Below are 17,219 nucleotides of genomic sequence, written 5' to 3' on the forward strand. Positions count from 1 at the left end.
GTATTTACCCGCTTGTAGTGCTTCACTGTGAGACTGAGAAGCCTGTGGAACAAATGTACAACATCTGACAAATCATTACCCAAGAGATGCTCAACGATTTGCAACACAGGCTGCAATTACCAAACCAAAGATATTAGCAGCTACTAAAATCCTTTCTTAACCTTAAAATCCATTAAATCAATCTATGAGCCCTTAACAGCAAACAGGAATGTAACACGTATAGAGAGATAGTCTCTATAAACATTAACACCTGTCCATCGTGTTTTGTTTCTTTTCAGTAGCCGTTATACTCAGTGAGTACCTTCTGTCGTCAAGTTGCTGCTTCTCTTAGCACAGTCCCGCCTTTGTTAGTCTTTTCAGACTTTTACATCCTTCGCGGCTATAATTTCATGGAGAGATGCATCAAAAATTCAGTTGATATGCAGCTTTCGTTTTGGCAATTGAGTGATTTGTGGGCTCTGCTGGTGTCGTGTTTCAAGTCAAACTGATGAATGATTGGAAACGGGGTTTGTGGGTGTGAATATAGTGGAGTGTTTTGTTGTTTTTTTTTCCATTGAGATTGAATAGCACACGCTTAAACCTTCAAAAACAGCCAACAATCACTGGGTTCTTTCTTTCTTTCTTTCTTTCTTTCTTTCTTTCTTTCTTTCTTTCTTTCTTTCTTTCGTCTTGGTCTACGGGATAACAAGCTAACAAACCACTCATATTTCAGATTGATAAGAATTCATGCTCATAACCATGATTTTTCTCAGATATGTCGGACCAGGTGTTACGAGTGTTCAAGGCAGACCAGCAGTCTCGATACATCATGATCGGGAAGGACACGACGGCTAAGGAGGTGGTGGCTCAGGCGATCAGGGAGTTTGCCCTGACTGCAGCACCAGAGGCTTATTCCCTTTGTGAGGTGTCTGTCACACCAGAAGGCGTCATCAAGCAGAGGCGGTTACCAGATCAGCTTTCTAAACTAGCTGACAGAATTCAGCTGAGCGGCAGGTAATGTTGAGCAAACACCACATCAAACAGAGACCGAGAGGGATTTCTCTTTTAACCTCCTTTCATTTTTTTCTTTTTTTTCTTTTTTTTTTTTTTTATTCTTTACATGATTTTTGATGTTGTGACATCATTTTGTTATAAATGGGCAAATAACCTTATACATTAGGTGAAAGAACCTGAAATTTCTTTCCAAAAACTCAAGCTTATTGCATATTTCTGGTTGTTTTGTCAATGCTTAGATATTCAGACTTACTTATCCTGAGTCAGACCAAGCATCAAATAATCCTCACACTAATTGTTGATTAATATGATTCCTCCAAAAATGTTTAAAGAAAAAAAACTTACACGTCCTCTTCTTATGCCAGATACTACCTAAAGAGCAACATGGAGACGGAGACATTGTGCTCAGATGAGGACGCCCAGGACCTCCTTCGGGAGGGCCAGATCTCTTTGTTACAGCTCAGCACTGTGGAGGTGGCCACTCAGCTCTCCATGCGAGCCTTTGAGCTTTTCTGTGCCATCGAGCCCACCGAATACATTGACGACCTCTTCAAGCTGCGCTCAAAGACGGGCTCTGCCAGCCTCAAGCGCTTCGAGGAGTCAATCAACCACGAGACCTTTTGGGTGGCCACAGAAGTAACGCGAGAGCCCAACCAGCTCAAACGCATGAAGAACATCAAGCACTTCATCAAGATCGCCCTGCACTGTCGCGAGTGCAAGAACTTCAACTCCATGTTTGCCATCATCAGGTGAGACCAGAAATAACAACTGTGAAAGAAAGAAAGATTTGCTTTCTTTCCTACACTTTGTAATTTTCTTCCATCCGTTATACTTTCACCTCGATTTCAATAGTCGATGACCCATCTTCACAAGTTAATTCTCTTACTGCATTAACAGTAAATACTTGGCATTGATTGCCACTGTTGAATTTCTCTTTTGGTGTCTGTGCTTCTCCCCACAGTGGTCTGAACTTGGCTCCAGTCTCCAGGTTGAGGGGAACGTGGGAAAAGTTGCCCAGCAAATATGAGAAGCTGTTCGGAGACCTGCAGGACCTGTTTGACCCCTCTAGAAATATGGCCAAGTACAGAAATGTCCTCAACAATCAGAATCTCCAGCCACCAGTCATCCCCCTGTTCCCTGTCATCAAGAAGGACCTCACCTTCCTGCATGAAGGTGGATAATGTGACATCTCTATACAAACCACCCACAGACAGTTGCTAATTCAACCTTATAGTGTTCTGTGCAGGTTATTTTAAAAGGATTTTCATAAGCTGCTGATGTGCACAATGTGTCAGAAATATTGTTAGGCAGAAGTAAGTCGGATTATTTTATTCAGTAAAAGTATCCTCCACAGTTAACAGAGAAAATGTGTTGTTTTGTTTTTATTGCATTCGATGGTTTTGAATGAAAATGACAGTGGACATGCAGCGGTCTATATTTAGCTGCAAAATCATCTTTTATTGCCTTTTTTTTAATACTCACTTAAACATTTGTAAATATGTGATTTAAAGATGTTATTTAAATGTGCATCAAATCCAACAATAATTTATTTCCAGGCTGAAATGCAGTCACTGCTAAACTAAGATAAGCTAAAGTAACGCATGGTCGATAGTCATGAGCTGTTGGTATTGATTATTGGTATTTTCCTCCTAAATTTACAGGCAATGACTCTAAAGTTGATGGGCTGGTGAACTTTGAAAAGCTGAGGATGATTGCCAAAGAAATTCGTCACGTTGGCCGCATGGCATCCGTCAACATGGACCCGGCCCTCATGTTCCGAACCAGGTAAGGAAACTTTCATAAATGAATCCAGATGTTAGATCAATGATGGGTCATGTTCCCTGTTGGACCAGTCAGCACTCCACTGACTGACAGACTCTGTGGGGTCAGCCAGTTCACATATATTTAAATTCCTGCATCACGCTTTTCCTTCAAGCAGCTGTTCCCTTTGGCAACCCTTTCCTCCAGCAACTGTTTCTTTATACACATTGTCAGCGTAAGATGTACTCGGAGCTTCTGTGAAAGTGTGTCTGTGTCTTATATTGTCTTTTCTTAATGGAGTTTTACCATTTGATTTCCTCTCTGCTGACTGTCACATGGGGTCTTTGGTGAAATTGCTTCTCTTTGGTGATCGTGGTGGTCTTTCCTGTCCTAAGCTTTGTGTTCTCTCTTTTTCTCTTTTCTCATACACCCTTTGCCCCCCCCACGCTTCTCTGTTTATGGCACCCACCCTCTAGGAAGAAGAAATGGAGAAGTTTAGGGTAAGTTTGGTGACCCTTCAACCTTTGCCCTAACTGCACCATGGCCCATCTTTCTGCCAACTTGCGTGTTGCTTTCCTTCTTTTCTGAAGCCTTGTTTTTATTAACCGGTTTGAGTTGAGTCGTCACACTAACACTGCCTGACATCAACCTTAGGGTACAGAATATTACAAAGGTCACATATGCTAACATAAGGTTACACTGGACATTACTGCTATGCTGACAATAGCAAATGTGACCTTCTGTGATACGTTGTATTATCACAAAATGCATGCAGTCTCACTTTTTACCTTTCTTTTAGGTTTTACCAACCTATCAGTCTTCAAACAGCAGATTCTTGATGCAAATATTATTCTTATTCATGCTTTACATTCTTGTGGTCAAATGAGACATCATTGTGCACACTGAACATTTAATGGGAAACATATGCAAGCACATTAGTCACCTGGAAAGAATAGGAAAGATTCCATCCCACAAATGTAACATTGTGCCTTTTGAATCCAAAATTCTTATCTTCTATTTCTTATCTTCTAATTATGAGCTTGTTTTCTCATTATTATAAGACCTTCATCAAGGAAACATGACATGCTTAAGGGTGTGATTATGAGGTTGTGAGGGTGTAAGTACTTGAAACTGCTTCCATGAAATGTCTTAAATGTCTTTCCACCGACGAGAGCAAACATGGCTTTCATTCGAAGCCACATTACTAAAGGCAATGTTCAGGGTGATTTTTGGTTCAGACCATGAGCTTTTACTGCGATTACTACCAGTTCTGACTCAAGCCACAGAAATGTAAACTATGACTGTGCTACACTAGCACCCCTCTCTACTCCTCTGTTGTTTGACTACAGCCGTAAACCCTAACCCCCCCCTCCCACTGCCTGGAATGTGTGGAATGTTTTGGAGTTGAGAGAAATACCTAAAGCTCTGCTCTGCTCTGCATGTCTGAGTTTTAACACCATGCCTCTCCTCTGTGGCCCCCTAGTGTTAAACACTCAGTTATACCTAAAAAATGGACTCATTTACACTCTTGTGTAAGTGCATTAATGAAGTCTTTCTCTACCCTCTTCTATTTGTTTGTCTTTCGTCTGTTTGTTTGTTTTTTTTGTGCCCCCCTTCTGTTCTTATCCATGCTCGGATGCTGGCGTGTACTACCAGGTCTCTGAGTCAGGGTAGTGCCAACGCCGCCGTGCTCGACGTCAGCCAGACGGGTGGGCACAAGAAGCGGGTGCGACGCAGCTCCTTCTTAAACGCCAAAAAGCTTTACGAGGACGCCCAGATGGCCAGGAAGGTTAAACAGTACTTGTCCAACCTGAGCCTAGAAACCAACGAGGAGAGTCTGCAGACGCTCTCGATACAGTGCGAACCCTCCATCAGTACATGTGAGTGTGTGGTACAACTTTACACTTGTGCGTCAATAACATTGGTGATTTTTAAAGGAAATACTTGTTGTAGAAGATAAACCTATAATTTAATGCCTCCCAGTGCGGATCTGTCCTTTTTTGCACTAATTTTCAAGTTGTACACCAAGTTCTTTACTCAGACAGCCCAGACACAAATACTCAAGAAATGATTACTCAGCAGCTTGGCCACTTTTTACCATCAATGCCAGACCTCACTTGTCATGGCAGTGATTAAAGAGACTCATTATGGTGGAGAAAAACTCACAATTATGTTCACTGCAACAGCTCTGACAGTTGTTTTCTTCATCTGGACAACAAATGCCTTCCTGCTCATGAGTCCTTCTTGACACATATTTCACTTCATTTTTTTTATTTTCATTTTTTTTCCCCCACACGCTACTCAGTGCCCAAGAACGCTAGTGGGAAACGACCAGACACTTCTCCAGTTGTGTCCAGAGCTGCCAGTCAGCAAAGGGGCCAGTTGGCCAAAGCAAATCAGGCCCTGCAGGTCCCCGCTGTGGCCCTCTACCCATCCCGAAAGAGAGTGCCAGTCAAGGATCTGCCGCCTTTTGGTAAGAGAATATGTTAAGCATAACAGCCAATTCTTTGAACCTTAAGTTCATTTGATACTTGCTCAAAATGACCTTTTAAAACAGATCACCAGGTGTATGTATATATAATTCTTTTGTTGGTAGTACTGTTACGCATTTAGTAAAAAGTAGCCGATTTAAATCTCCTTTTTGCCTGTCCTTCCTCATTACACCATTGCCTTGTTTCGTCTCTCCCCATTCTGTTATTTGCAGACAATAGCAGTGCTGCCACCTAGAGGCTGTCTGGCAACAAGCAAATACAAGAAAAAAATTCCAGACAATGCAGGCTGGCACCCCTCGGGGAATGGCAGCGTTCCTCATGCTAATTGTGCTCAATTTCTTGCAAATGTCTACAGGCACCAGTTCGCCCCAGTCTCTGAAGAAGATCCTGTCTCTGTCTGAGGAGGGAACTGAACGGCACCGGAGGCAGCCAGAGGACACGGTGTCCAACGCCTCCTCCCAGCTCTCCTCCCCTCCCACCTCCCCCCAGAGCTCGCCGAAGAAGGGTAAGCCAATAATCCCCCCTCCCTCCGACAACAATTCAAGCGCCTTCTCTCTAACACAGTGTGTCACAAATGCCACCTGGTGGCTGCCAACATGTATTCTTATTTTATAGCTCTAGTTTGTTTTCTTGTAACAATATACTAGTAATTTACCTCTAAAATAGGATTAATTTTGGTTCCAGTTGTTTCACACCCAAATAGTTTTCATGATAACTTTGCTACACTGAATACACAGCCAAACTCAAGAGTGGCAGAAAAAGTTAAAAACTATATATATATATATATATATATATATATATATATACACACACAGTGCGGGTTTACCTCATCATGTACTCAGTTGCACTTGAAGGTTTATTTACAAGAAGCCGCTTAACTGGCAAATTCCTACCACAGAAAAAAAAAAGACAATAATTAACCAGAAAGTTGAAGTCACACCAAGGCCACTAAATTTCCACCCAGTTCCAGTCTACAAAGTGTGACATGTTTGCATTGCTTCAAAGGCCGACATATCAGGGACACTAGTGCCTTTTATAAAAAATAAAAATAAAAAAAACTGCTGCTGCTGCAGAGAATTTGGCATTAGGTGAAATCTCTTAGGTCTTAAAACAGACGCTGACCTAAATGAAGTCATGTCCATTACACAATACACACCCCAATGTAAGACTACTAAAGGCTCCAAACAGCTCAGATGCAGCATTACCCATTGCCCTGAAGTGCTTAGTTTGTTGCTGTTTTATTGTAAATGTTTAAAATTCACAAGGCTGGAGATTGCCTTTAAATAGGATCAATTGCTGGAAACCCGAAGGACTTCTGCAGTGTTTTTGAACTTCAGTGTATGGAGCCAAACTTCCCAAACTCTTCTTGTCTAGAAACTGCACCCCCGCAGTGTAATCCCTCGTGTCTTTAAATTTTGCTTTCAAGCAGCCAGTCTTTCATCTAATCTTTCAAAATGGTCTTGAGCAATAGTTATTTAGGCTTTCTGAAGGTCTTTTAAAGGTTTTATTGGACATTGCCTGCTTTTTCTCTCATCTGTAATCCTTATACCTGAACATTTTCAGAGGAACCACCTATAAATCATTATAACATTTAAAAAAAAAAAGGCTCCTAATTCATGGGATGAACTAATATCGGGTCGACACATCACAAACGACTTGGCAAAGAACCTAATTTGAAATATATCTTAAGGCTGTTCCAAAGACACTAAATTTGTCCCATTTTGTTTGGTGACATAAGTTTGACCGACATAACAACAAGGTGATGGGTGAAGCTATTAAACAGATTTACATATTTCAGCATGGTGTGCAGCTTATTCTTAAAAAAAAAAATGTTGAAAAGTGGAGGACAAAAAAAAGAACCATCAGGCCTGAAAATGATCTACAGCAAACAGTATTTGAAAGTAATGTTCTAAAGAAAAAATCCAGCAAAGACCTGACACCAGATCTGAGAGATGCATCTGGTTTTTTGGTTGATCAATCTGCTGCTGAAATGGTTTTCATGGAAGGGCGTCTGTCAAGAAGGCCTTTTTAAGGAAGGGGAACAGGGATAAAAGGCTGAGGTATGCCAAATGAAACACAAACTAGAGTAAAAATGATGGAGGGATGAATCCTCCCCAGAGCCCGGACCTCAACATTATTGAAGCAGTGTGAGATCATCTTGACAGAGGACAGAACAAAAGGCAGCCAACATCCCAAAGAAGAGCTTTGAAAATGTCTTTCAAAAGGCCTGGAGAACTATTCCTGACATTAAAAGTGTAATACATGCACAGCACAGTACTGTGCATGGACCTTTGAGTCGATGCATTCCTTTTTATGGTGAGGTCACCCAGTGCTGACTTTCAAAACAATTGGCACTCACACCTACTCCCTCTGACTTCTCCTCCACAAATCTATGGTAAAGGCTTTCTTTTTCATTTTATAGGAATATTCTTTGTTATGTTAAGTTATGTTGAAAGTAGCTGGAAAATAAGACCACTTTGCCGTTTAACATTTATTTAGCTACAGCAAATACCATTATGACAGCTGCCTATAGCTAGAAAATATGTGCTTTCATGTGTCTGCGCCAGTGGTTGCTCCATACTTTCCTACACGTAATTGCGCAATTCCCAGTACCGTCATGCTATCAGAATTTTTCCACTCTCTAAAGCGTTGCTGAAACCCAGATTGTTGTAGAAAACTGCTGTTTCAGTCAGAATTTAATGGACCCATCCTTTAACCTGTAGTTAGCTGACTTGGAAATGGCACTCTATACTTATTTCTGCAGTTTGATACCTTATTACTCACAGAGATGATGAGTATGTGATTGAAAGATGATTTCTGATACAAGAAAAAAAACATCACCGCTATTTATTTCAGCTTGTAGAGCTGACACAGAGCTTTTTCGGGCTTTATCCGGCTTTAAAGTCTCACTGAACTCTCTGGCAAAGATTTTGATTATTTCAATTTGGCGAATCAAGTTCATTTCACACATAAAACACAGAGAGAACTGAGGACATGCCAACATTTTCCCACTGCAGTTTCTTAAGAATTAGAGTAAAAAAACGTCCTGTCTTTAATTATAATTACAACTTCCATTAATCTATCTTGTGCCATGTCTAACTCTGCAGGCTATAGCAGGATGGGGGACGCCTACTCAGACTCTGGTCACAGTGAGATCTCGTCTCGCTCCAGTCTCGTCAGTAACTCCTCCTTCGACATGGCCCAGGAGGAGCGGAGACTCCGTCACTCTGGAGGTGTCGGGGACTCCCACATGGGGGGGCCTCGGATGGAAAGAAGAGCCACTACTGACCCTGACCAGTACAGTCTGGGGTAAGAACATGGAGCACCTAGTTCTTAGTCAGAATATCTGTTTTGTTTTTGTTTTGAGATGAAGTCATCTTTTTTTCTTTTTTTACCCTTTTCCACACATACATATTAGGTCCTATTCATCGATGCAGGACTGTCGGGGCATTTATGCCGGCTGCCCCACAGTGCTCTCCTCTCCCAGTTCAGAGGAACTGACTCAGGATCAGGGCGACCGTGTGTCCCTTGATGCTGCAGACAGCGGCCGCGGCTCCTGGACTTCCTGCTCCTCTGGTTCCCATGACAACATCCAGACCATGCAGCAAGGACGTAGCTGGGAGACCTTAGCCTTCGGCGGAGGTGGAGGCGGCATTGGGGGACTTCCTCCAGGACCAGAGGCCTTATTAGGGGGTCCCGCTGCGCTGTGGGCAGCACAGGCCAGGGGCAGCTGGGCATCTGCCAGCTCCTCCTCATCCTCAGCAGCATACTGGGGAGAGGACTCGGAGGGAGACACTGGCACCATCAAAAGGAGAGGAGGAAAGGACGTCAATGCCGACCCAGAAACAAGTAGCATCACATCCACCGGATCAGAAGAGGCGAAGCAGCTCAGTCGGCCATCTCCTTCACCCATCACTGCCGGGGGTAAAGGCCTACTTTGTGAGTGACGGATGTCCACTATCCTGTTTATTATCACTTGTAGGTCTAGTTTGGGTCGATACACAGGGATGTGGAGATAGGTCTGGTTAAACAGGACTTAACTGTGCATAAAAATGTTATTAAAATGTCATCTTAAGAGAGAAAAATGCCAGGCATTTAGCTTGACAGAGATGTGATTGTGTAACTTAAAAAATCCAGATGCATGGTTAACACTTGCTGTGGTTGAGCTCGACCAATGAAATGTCTGCAGCATTTTTTTGTTGTTGATGTCACTCTGGTAGCTGGCCACCTAGAGGTGTAGCTACCTTCTACCTATGTTTTATGGATGAACTGAACAAAGTCAATTCTGCACTCTGCTCCCATTAACTTCCATCACATTACTTCTGGCAAGCAGACATAACATCTCATTAACTAAAGCAAACCACAGACAGTCTGTGTTCGAAACCGCATACTACATACTACATGCTTGCATACGGCATACTCATCGATCAGACAGTATGCAGAGTGTTTACCCACAATGCATTTCGCTCCTACCCGAGCCGAAATCAGCCGGCCTGAAGCTGATTTCCCTTGAGCTCTAAACTCTGTAAACTTTAGCAACATTTGAAACATTTTCAGGCGAGAAAGTAGTCGTTTAGATCCCCAGCGTGTTAAAAATCTGACAAAATACCGGCTATTTACAATTTTGTTCCGACGAATTCTGCGCTACTAAAGCTAGCCGCAGTGAGCAACGCACTTCCGGTTATTTTCACAAAATAAAATACCCGTTGCCTTTTATCATAGGGAAAGCCATTACGATACAATTGGTGCTTTTGTTTTGAAAACAGGAAGTGAACCTACTGTTAAAATTGGCTTTGTTCTTAGACATTATGAATGAAATAAGTCTCAGTACTATTCCATTATGACCTAAAGTGATCCAGGAGTAGAAAGACAAAACAATTAGGAAAGCCTGGTAAAGCAAGGGCAGATTCACACACACACATTGTTTTGGGCTGATCCAGAGAATATGACGAAGCATGTTGAACCTACTCATGTCCAATCATACTCGGTCGAATGTGAGTCCAACCTATGCAATAAGTACAGATGATAACCGGAAATCAGGGGCCAGTCTGACAGACTTCCTGCGGGAGCTCTGTCCCACTGAGCCCAGCGCTGATATGCTTTGACGTGTGACTACCAATAAACACTTCATTTTCACTTGAATTACTCCGGTCCGTTCTTGAGCCTCCTACTAAAAGAACCGTATCTAACACTACCCTCGTTGTAGCTAGCTTGAAACTACCGTTTTGACAGGAAATGACGATCGGCAACGTCAAGGTATGTTGCATCTTGGGTAGTTTGAGTATGAGTAGTAACCTCATGATGCATACCCAACATTTCGGCGAATCTAGTATCCATTTGGGAAAAAAAGTCAGTAGGAGTAGTAGGAGTAGTAGGAGTAGTAGGAGAAGTATGCGGTTTCGAACACAGCCATAGTTAACTGTCTGCCACTTTGTGTCTGGTGTTTTGTTCCTATCACACGGTCACTTGTGTTCATACTGTTCGAGCCTGGTGACAGTAAGTGTGTCATCACGTTCCTTTCCTTTGTGTCCCCTCAGCTCGAAAGGATAGCCGTTACCGGGAGCCTCCCCCAACTCCTCCAGGCTACACCGCCCTGACCATCTCTGATCTTCCTGAAGGTCAGCACCCAGCACCGTCTGCTCCCACATCCACAGCGACCCACTCAGGCCGCCGGCCGCCCGACTACACAACGGCTCTGCAGCGCTCACGCATGGTCACACAGTCCCCAGACTCCCATCAGGCCCATCAGGTGGCCAAGCATCGGGCGGGCGGTCTCCACCGCACCCGCTCACCGGCCGAGGAGCAAGAGCCTGAGGAGGAAGAGGAGGGTGAGTCCTTGTCTTCCAAACTAGTCGCTCTGAGGAAGCAAGTGGCACAGCATACACCTGAGACTCCCAGACCATGAGAGTGTGTGGGGTTAACAGGCAGGGCCCCTTCTCCCCGAGGCAGGTAAAAACTAATTTATCAATTAGGTAGCCCCCTCCACTCCAGTCAACCTGCATGCGAACAGGGACACACACACGTGAAATCTAACTGATCATTCCTTCACTCAGCTTCCCCGAGCACCAGCAGGATCGGTCCCACTCCAAACTACAAATGTCTGTGTAAATCATGTTTGATTTATTTGGAGTGGGGCCCACATCTTTAACCCACAATATGTCATCATGCATGAGTCATACTGATTGGATCAGGAGCTCACTGCTTCTGTCAAGCCACACACTCGGCCTTTCTTTCTTGCTTTCTCACGCACTGTTTCCAACAACATTCATTAGAGGGCACAGTCCTGTTAGTCTTCCTGATAATGTTCCTTTCTCTTGTGCTAGCACACACGACTCATCTGCAGCGACCGAATAATGCTTGTGTAGTTTTGGTCTTTTGTTTTTGGACAGAATGAAATGTGGATAGATGATGTAAAGTTTAGGTTGGTAATGCATCGAATGAATTAAGAGTGTGGTAGAAGCAAAGCTTCATCTCCTGATATACAAGAAATGAAAGTAGCTTTTTGTGGCAAAGTAGAGTTTTTAATTATGGTGTTATTCCGACTAAAACAGGACTTTTAAATGACATGTAAACACATTAATCTGAGTAAAATATCACTAAGTCAAAATCTTCAAAGCAGGATTAACAAACCCAGATAGTGCAGAATTAGTTTTGCATGTATACGTTCAGTTGGATTCAAACTTATGTCATACGTCCACCAAAAACTAACAAACCAAGAGAGGGATATTGCCACCCATCATAGAAAAGCTGGACATGCTTTGGTCTGTACATTGATCCCTGTCCTTCTCCAGTTCCATGGTCGAGTCGAACTATAATCTTAGCCCAGGGGCTTGGACCTATGCAACTATAAACCAGCTGCAGTGGAAATGGGACTGTAACTTACATTAGCGTTAAACAGTCAGCAAACCACATCTAAACAAACCAATACCGAAAGGATATTCTTTGACTGCATTTTTTCATTTACTCTTCTCTTTGAAGTAACACCAGAGAATTTTGTTAATTTTTTGCACTTTGGCCCCTCCCGCTACAGTTGTAGGATATAACACCACAGTCATAAAAAGTGTTGAAGAGGCCACAAAGACGCCATCAAAATCCCACAGAAATGTCAAGTAGCCGATAAGCAAAGCGATGCGGTGCAGGGCTGGAATGCAAAGTTGTGAACTGCAGTATCTCAGCCTCCGGGCGCTCTCAGGCAGTTTCAGTGCTGGGAATGCGTTATAATTAAAGTCAACGTACTTCAAATTAAGTTTGAAGTACACAGTGTAAAAGTTCCCAAACTTGTCTGGTTTTGGTTTAAAAGGCATCTTTGTGACCTAAACAAAGGCAGGTTTGCTGCAGCTGTGCTCTCTGTGCCTTATTACTCGTTCAAACTGAAAAAGTTCTCCTGCATTCTTTGTAACCTCTGACTGTCCTTTTCTGTCCACAGAGGATGAACAGGTGTCAGCAGTCTGAGGGACTACAGCGGACCACGTTTTGCAGTAACTTGAAGTCCACCTGGTTCGTGGTGGGCGGGATTAAAGAGACAAACCAATAGACTCACCATCCGTTACATACGTGCCTGCCTCCTCCACTTGGCTCTCCCTCCTCATCGGTGGATTCCTCTGCTCGTCTCCCTCCCCTGCCTTAAAGCATCATGGGGGGTTGATTGACCCTGCATGCAAAAAATACTGTGAAGAAAAGATGGAGAGATGGTGGTGACGAAGCGCCTGGCACTTTGGACAAAATAACAAACATAAAAAAAGACTTTAGAAACCTGACCTGACTGGGGCTGGGGCTCGGCCGGGCCACGTACACCCAGAACCACGTAGATGTCACTGTTGGAAATGAGGCCGGCTCCTGAAGACTGCCCCCCCCCCCCTCACCAGTGACAGAACCCCAGACCCACCTGTTAACACAACAGCATCATGACGTGTTGAGCTTCGTCTGCACTTTCTCATTTTCTAATTTCTAAAAAAAAAAAAACAGAACAAAGAAAAACAAAATAGACTTTTATTGAAGACGGAGAGAAAAAACGGTTGACTTGAGTAATTGGAGTTCTTTCCTTTTTTCCCTTTTTTTGTTTTTTTTTTTGTTTTTGTGTTTGTTTCTGTTTTCATTGACTGATTGCACTCTGGAGGCAGAGAAGAGAAACCAAGTCAGCCCATCATTTCTAGCTTGACTGAAGCAACCTGACTATTGTTGAGTGTTCGAACTTTGAATCCAGTATTATCTCATGTTCACACATGAACATTCATCACCCGCCGGTTTGAATCAAAGCTTGGAGAGCTCAGTCTACATGCAGTGTACACACACACAAAACACATTTTATATATACGTACATGCAGAAAAACACAGTTTAACTTTAATACTAGCACTTTTAGCACAATCCTAGATGTTACCCAACGTTTGGGCTGAACAACAAGATATGAATGAACCGTATCTTCCTGTCGCAGCTTGTCTAGTAATCTCAGTCCTCTCGTTATCTTGTTGCTCTCCAATGCACCGAGAAGAGTACCGTTTTGACTTGTAGGAGATATCAAAAAGCACACCCACTGAAAATCGTGTAAGGCTCCAATATATTTGTCTCTAATCGTGCAGCAGAGGTACACAAGTGAACTAAAGCCAGTAATGTACAAATCGTAGTACAAACTGTGGACTTCATGTCAGAAAAGCTGCCTCTCGTTGCTTTGTTTTGGCCACGGAGGAGATCAGAACATCAGCACATTTCTGAGGTGATCATTGTGGAAATTTGAACTCCATTTATCTACTTTCAATAAAAGAACTTGTACAGTTTTATTTCCTTTTAAATCAAACAATCCACTTATTCACATTTGGCTTTTTTTTTTTTTGTTTCCAACCTGAACATCCATCTTGTGAATGTCCAAGCGCCTTATGATATTGTATACATGTCTTTATGGTCATTCACGATGCAAATCCTATTTCAAGAGCAGTGTTGAATCAAACTGTAGTGGAGTGAAATGCCTTATTCGAGATACTTTACCCGGCTTCCGTTTTTTCAACCATATTAGACTCAGTGCGACATGAAGTCAGGCGTTTCCTTTCAGTTTGTTTGTGGCTTCATCAGAGTTGGACTGGGGCAATTATGTGTTACAGTGCAGTGGATGTTGTCTACACACAGGTGCTTCAGCTTCTAGATTATCCCTCATAAACTCTCCTCCCCGTTAGCTCAGTGGATGCTGTGTGCACATCGCTATATCACCTGCATCCAGTTTTCTACTATTTCCCATTCGATGGAAGTGACTGAAGATGCAGATTTTTTTTTTTTTCCTTTGACTCCGGTGGAGAAGTTGACATATGAAGCCTTTTTTTTTTTTTTCTTCTTCTTCTTCTTCTTCTTCTTCTTCTTCTTCTTCTTCTTCTTCTTCTTCTTCTTCTTTTTCAAGGCTGCCAATCAGAACGATTAAAAATCCAATTGTGAAAAGAAGCTCTGTTTCCTTCTATCACGGAGTGGCACTGATCACATTGATCAGTCTTGGAAACCACAGACTGAGGAAAAAGATGAATGACTGCAGTGTTTTCCACTGTGTTCTGTGACTACACACTAATAACTTCTTGGGTTTCTTTTTTGTTATTGTAATTTTTTTGTAATGGCTGCAGATAGATTGTTGATAATTTGTAATACAGTGGTGACATGCATCGTTCACTTTCATCAACTCTGAAGATAATGTGCATATTAGCGGGTCGAGTCCAATTTTGAAAAACAAAAAGTTGCACAAAAAATGTACAAGCGTAAAGATAAGTGTAGTAGGTAGAACTGCTACTCCATTTGATGTGTGATGTCAGTGAGATATGTACATTTAGCTGGTGATGACCTTCTTTTCTTCATTCTTTCTTGTACTACTTTAACCTGTATGTCTTTTAAAAAGACAATCGGTTGAGTATGTATCAGTTGTTTTTGTATTTTTAATACAATAATTGTAAATATTGGTTATATTTTTGTTCAAATGTAATATGTTTATGCCTCTACATCCAGTTTATATGAAGCTGGGAATCAATAAATACTGCATAAAGACTGAGGTTCAAATGCACTTATTCATCTCTGCATTTTGATGTCTTTTTCTTTTTTTTTCTGGCTCATTTTTCTTTCCAAGGTTTTTCCCCAAGATACCGTCTAGTGTTTGCACAAGTCATGGAAGCAACTTGAAAAGTGTAATGCTCATACTTTTCTATCTGACCATAGTGTGTCAGAGTTAATAAAGAAAAAAGAGATTCTGAAGTCTTCCCCTTGCTTTTATTTACTTGTTTTGTATTGTCTTGTTATCTCAAGCTTTCCCAAATCTCACTTCTTTTTGTACCATCTAATTTAATTTCTTCTTCACCTCTTCCTTTAGGCATTTCATTTTCTAATAACACTCCATAGCTGCAAGAAAGAATTAGATTTTGCCAGCTTTTATTACCTCTGGCTAGTGTTTTGGCTGCTTTTGTTGTTTTTCCTGCAGTTTGAGTATTAAGTTCATGTCCTCTTTGTTCACAAATCCTGAGATTTATTTGTATTTTGACTGGAGGAGGATTTATTGAAATGATAAAAAATGACACTCGCAGCAACATGAATGCAGGCAGCTAATGAAACTATGTTTCAAGACTATAAATGGACTGTAAGATCATAAACGTCTTGGTAGCACAATTAACAATTAGTTCTCCTAAAGGGTCCTGGATGTGCTGTCAAGTATTTTCCTGACCACAAGAGGGCACTGTTTACTTAAATATGGGTATATGAAATGTATAAGAAGCAGAAGTAAGAATCTTAGAGTGCGTGTTTTTTATATTGAATTTGATCATTTTTGATTAATCAAGTGAAATTTATTGTGTCTCAAAATGACGTGCCAAATTTTCATTTTGAAAACAGTTCAAACTCCTTTAATCAGTCCAGCTGACCCGGTGTTTCCTGCTGCCCTGACACTGTAGCTTCTTGTTTATTAGTAGGGGATCAGATAGGGAGATGCTCTGTGCTCGTACAGTTTGACATTCCGACTGTAGCCGGTCGACACCGTATTACAGCTCGACATATCCAGCACTCATGAATAATGCAGGCGAGATTGTCTTGCTTCCTGCTAACACAGAGCCGAGGGCTCCAATTTGTCACACTCGCCAAAAAAACAAACACACACCGCAACCAAGAAACAAGGAGCTGTCTTCACACACACACACACAAAGTTTCAGTCTTGTAAATAAAGCTGAAATATCAGGTTCATTACTCAAATTCTGTGTCTATTCTCAGTCCTCTCACTGAGAAACAAAGATTTGGGAGATCCACCTTATTTTTGTACATATAAGATTCTGAAACAGATACAAGGAGCTGTCGTTGCCTGCTGTATTTTATCTTTTTGTGTTCGAAGGGCTGAAAATCCTCTTGAGCAGTACCTCTTGATAATTTCATGAACTGTGACTGAACTGCTATGGTGACAAAAACGCCTCCTCCAATCTCTGATTAGGTGGTTTACAGACAGGAGATCGAAATGTTAGAACCTGAATCAGTACAGCGGCTGCCTTTGTCCAGAGTCACCTGAAACTGGACCTGAACTGGAGACTTGACTGCATGACGTTTATCTCTTTTTTTACTGGATGAAAATAACAACTGCAAGGGAAAAAAGCGATATTAAAACACCTTTGTATCTGGCTTTGTAATCTTCCTACCTTTGAATGTCTCAAATACCGACAAATCGTGTTTATGTTGTGATAAAGTATCTGAGGACAAGATATTCTCACAGCAGTTGCCTGCAATAGAAAGATAACTTTGAATGACAACAGAATGCATGTGGAACCAAAGCAGAAAAAAAATGAATTAAAGAGGAAACACTGCTCTAATCTGCGGTGGACAATACAAGCACCCCGTGACTACAGTCAGAGATGTGTTTACCACTCACTTGGCCCTGGAAATGTGCTGCCCCCTCAGGAGCACCAGGGGGCACTCTTTACTATGAAATGTTGCCAGATGGACCTGTCCACTTTCTCTCAGGACAATAGGCCTTATCA

The 17,219-nt window shown here is 42.1% G+C and overlaps 1 protein-coding gene across 15 annotated transcripts in view; it reads left to right on the forward strand.

Moving 5' to 3' along the window:
• Window positions 1-15,462, forward strand: part of rapgef2b (Rap guanine nucleotide exchange factor 2b) — a 102,935-nt gene extending 87,473 nt beyond the window's left edge. For 8 of the 15 annotated variants that reach the window (XM_075481886.1, XM_075481890.1, XM_075481897.1 and 5 more), the window contains 13 exons: window positions 279-293; window positions 753-993; window positions 1,359-1,742; window positions 1,955-2,166; window positions 2,655-2,778; window positions 3,231-3,254; window positions 4,411-4,634; window positions 5,060-5,227; window positions 5,602-5,751; window positions 8,354-8,555; window positions 8,665-9,185; window positions 10,784-11,195; window positions 12,673-15,462. In XM_075481886.1, the coding sequence (XP_075338001.1) occupies window positions 279-293; window positions 753-993; window positions 1,359-1,742; window positions 1,955-2,166; window positions 2,655-2,778; window positions 3,231-3,254; window positions 4,411-4,634; window positions 5,060-5,227; window positions 5,602-5,751; window positions 8,354-8,555; window positions 8,665-9,185; window positions 10,784-11,151 (2,633 nt within the window). In that variant the 3' untranslated portion in view covers window positions 11,152-11,195; window positions 12,673-15,462. The remainder of the gene's footprint in view (window positions 1-278; window positions 294-752; window positions 994-1,358; window positions 1,743-1,954; window positions 2,167-2,654; window positions 2,779-3,230; window positions 3,255-4,410; window positions 4,635-5,059; window positions 5,228-5,601; window positions 5,752-8,353; window positions 8,556-8,664; window positions 9,186-10,783; window positions 11,196-12,672) is intronic. The other 7 variants (XM_075481888.1, XM_075481892.1, XM_075481896.1 and 4 more) reach the window with 4 other exon arrangements.
• The last annotated feature ends 1,757 nt before the right edge of the window (window positions 15,463-17,219 follow it).

The sequence above is a fragment of the Odontesthes bonariensis genome, chromosome 13 (genome assembly GCF_027942865.1).
Source record: "Odontesthes bonariensis isolate fOdoBon6 chromosome 13, fOdoBon6.hap1, whole genome shotgun sequence".
NCBI lineage: Eukaryota > Metazoa > Chordata > Actinopteri > Atheriniformes > Atherinopsidae > Odontesthes > Odontesthes bonariensis.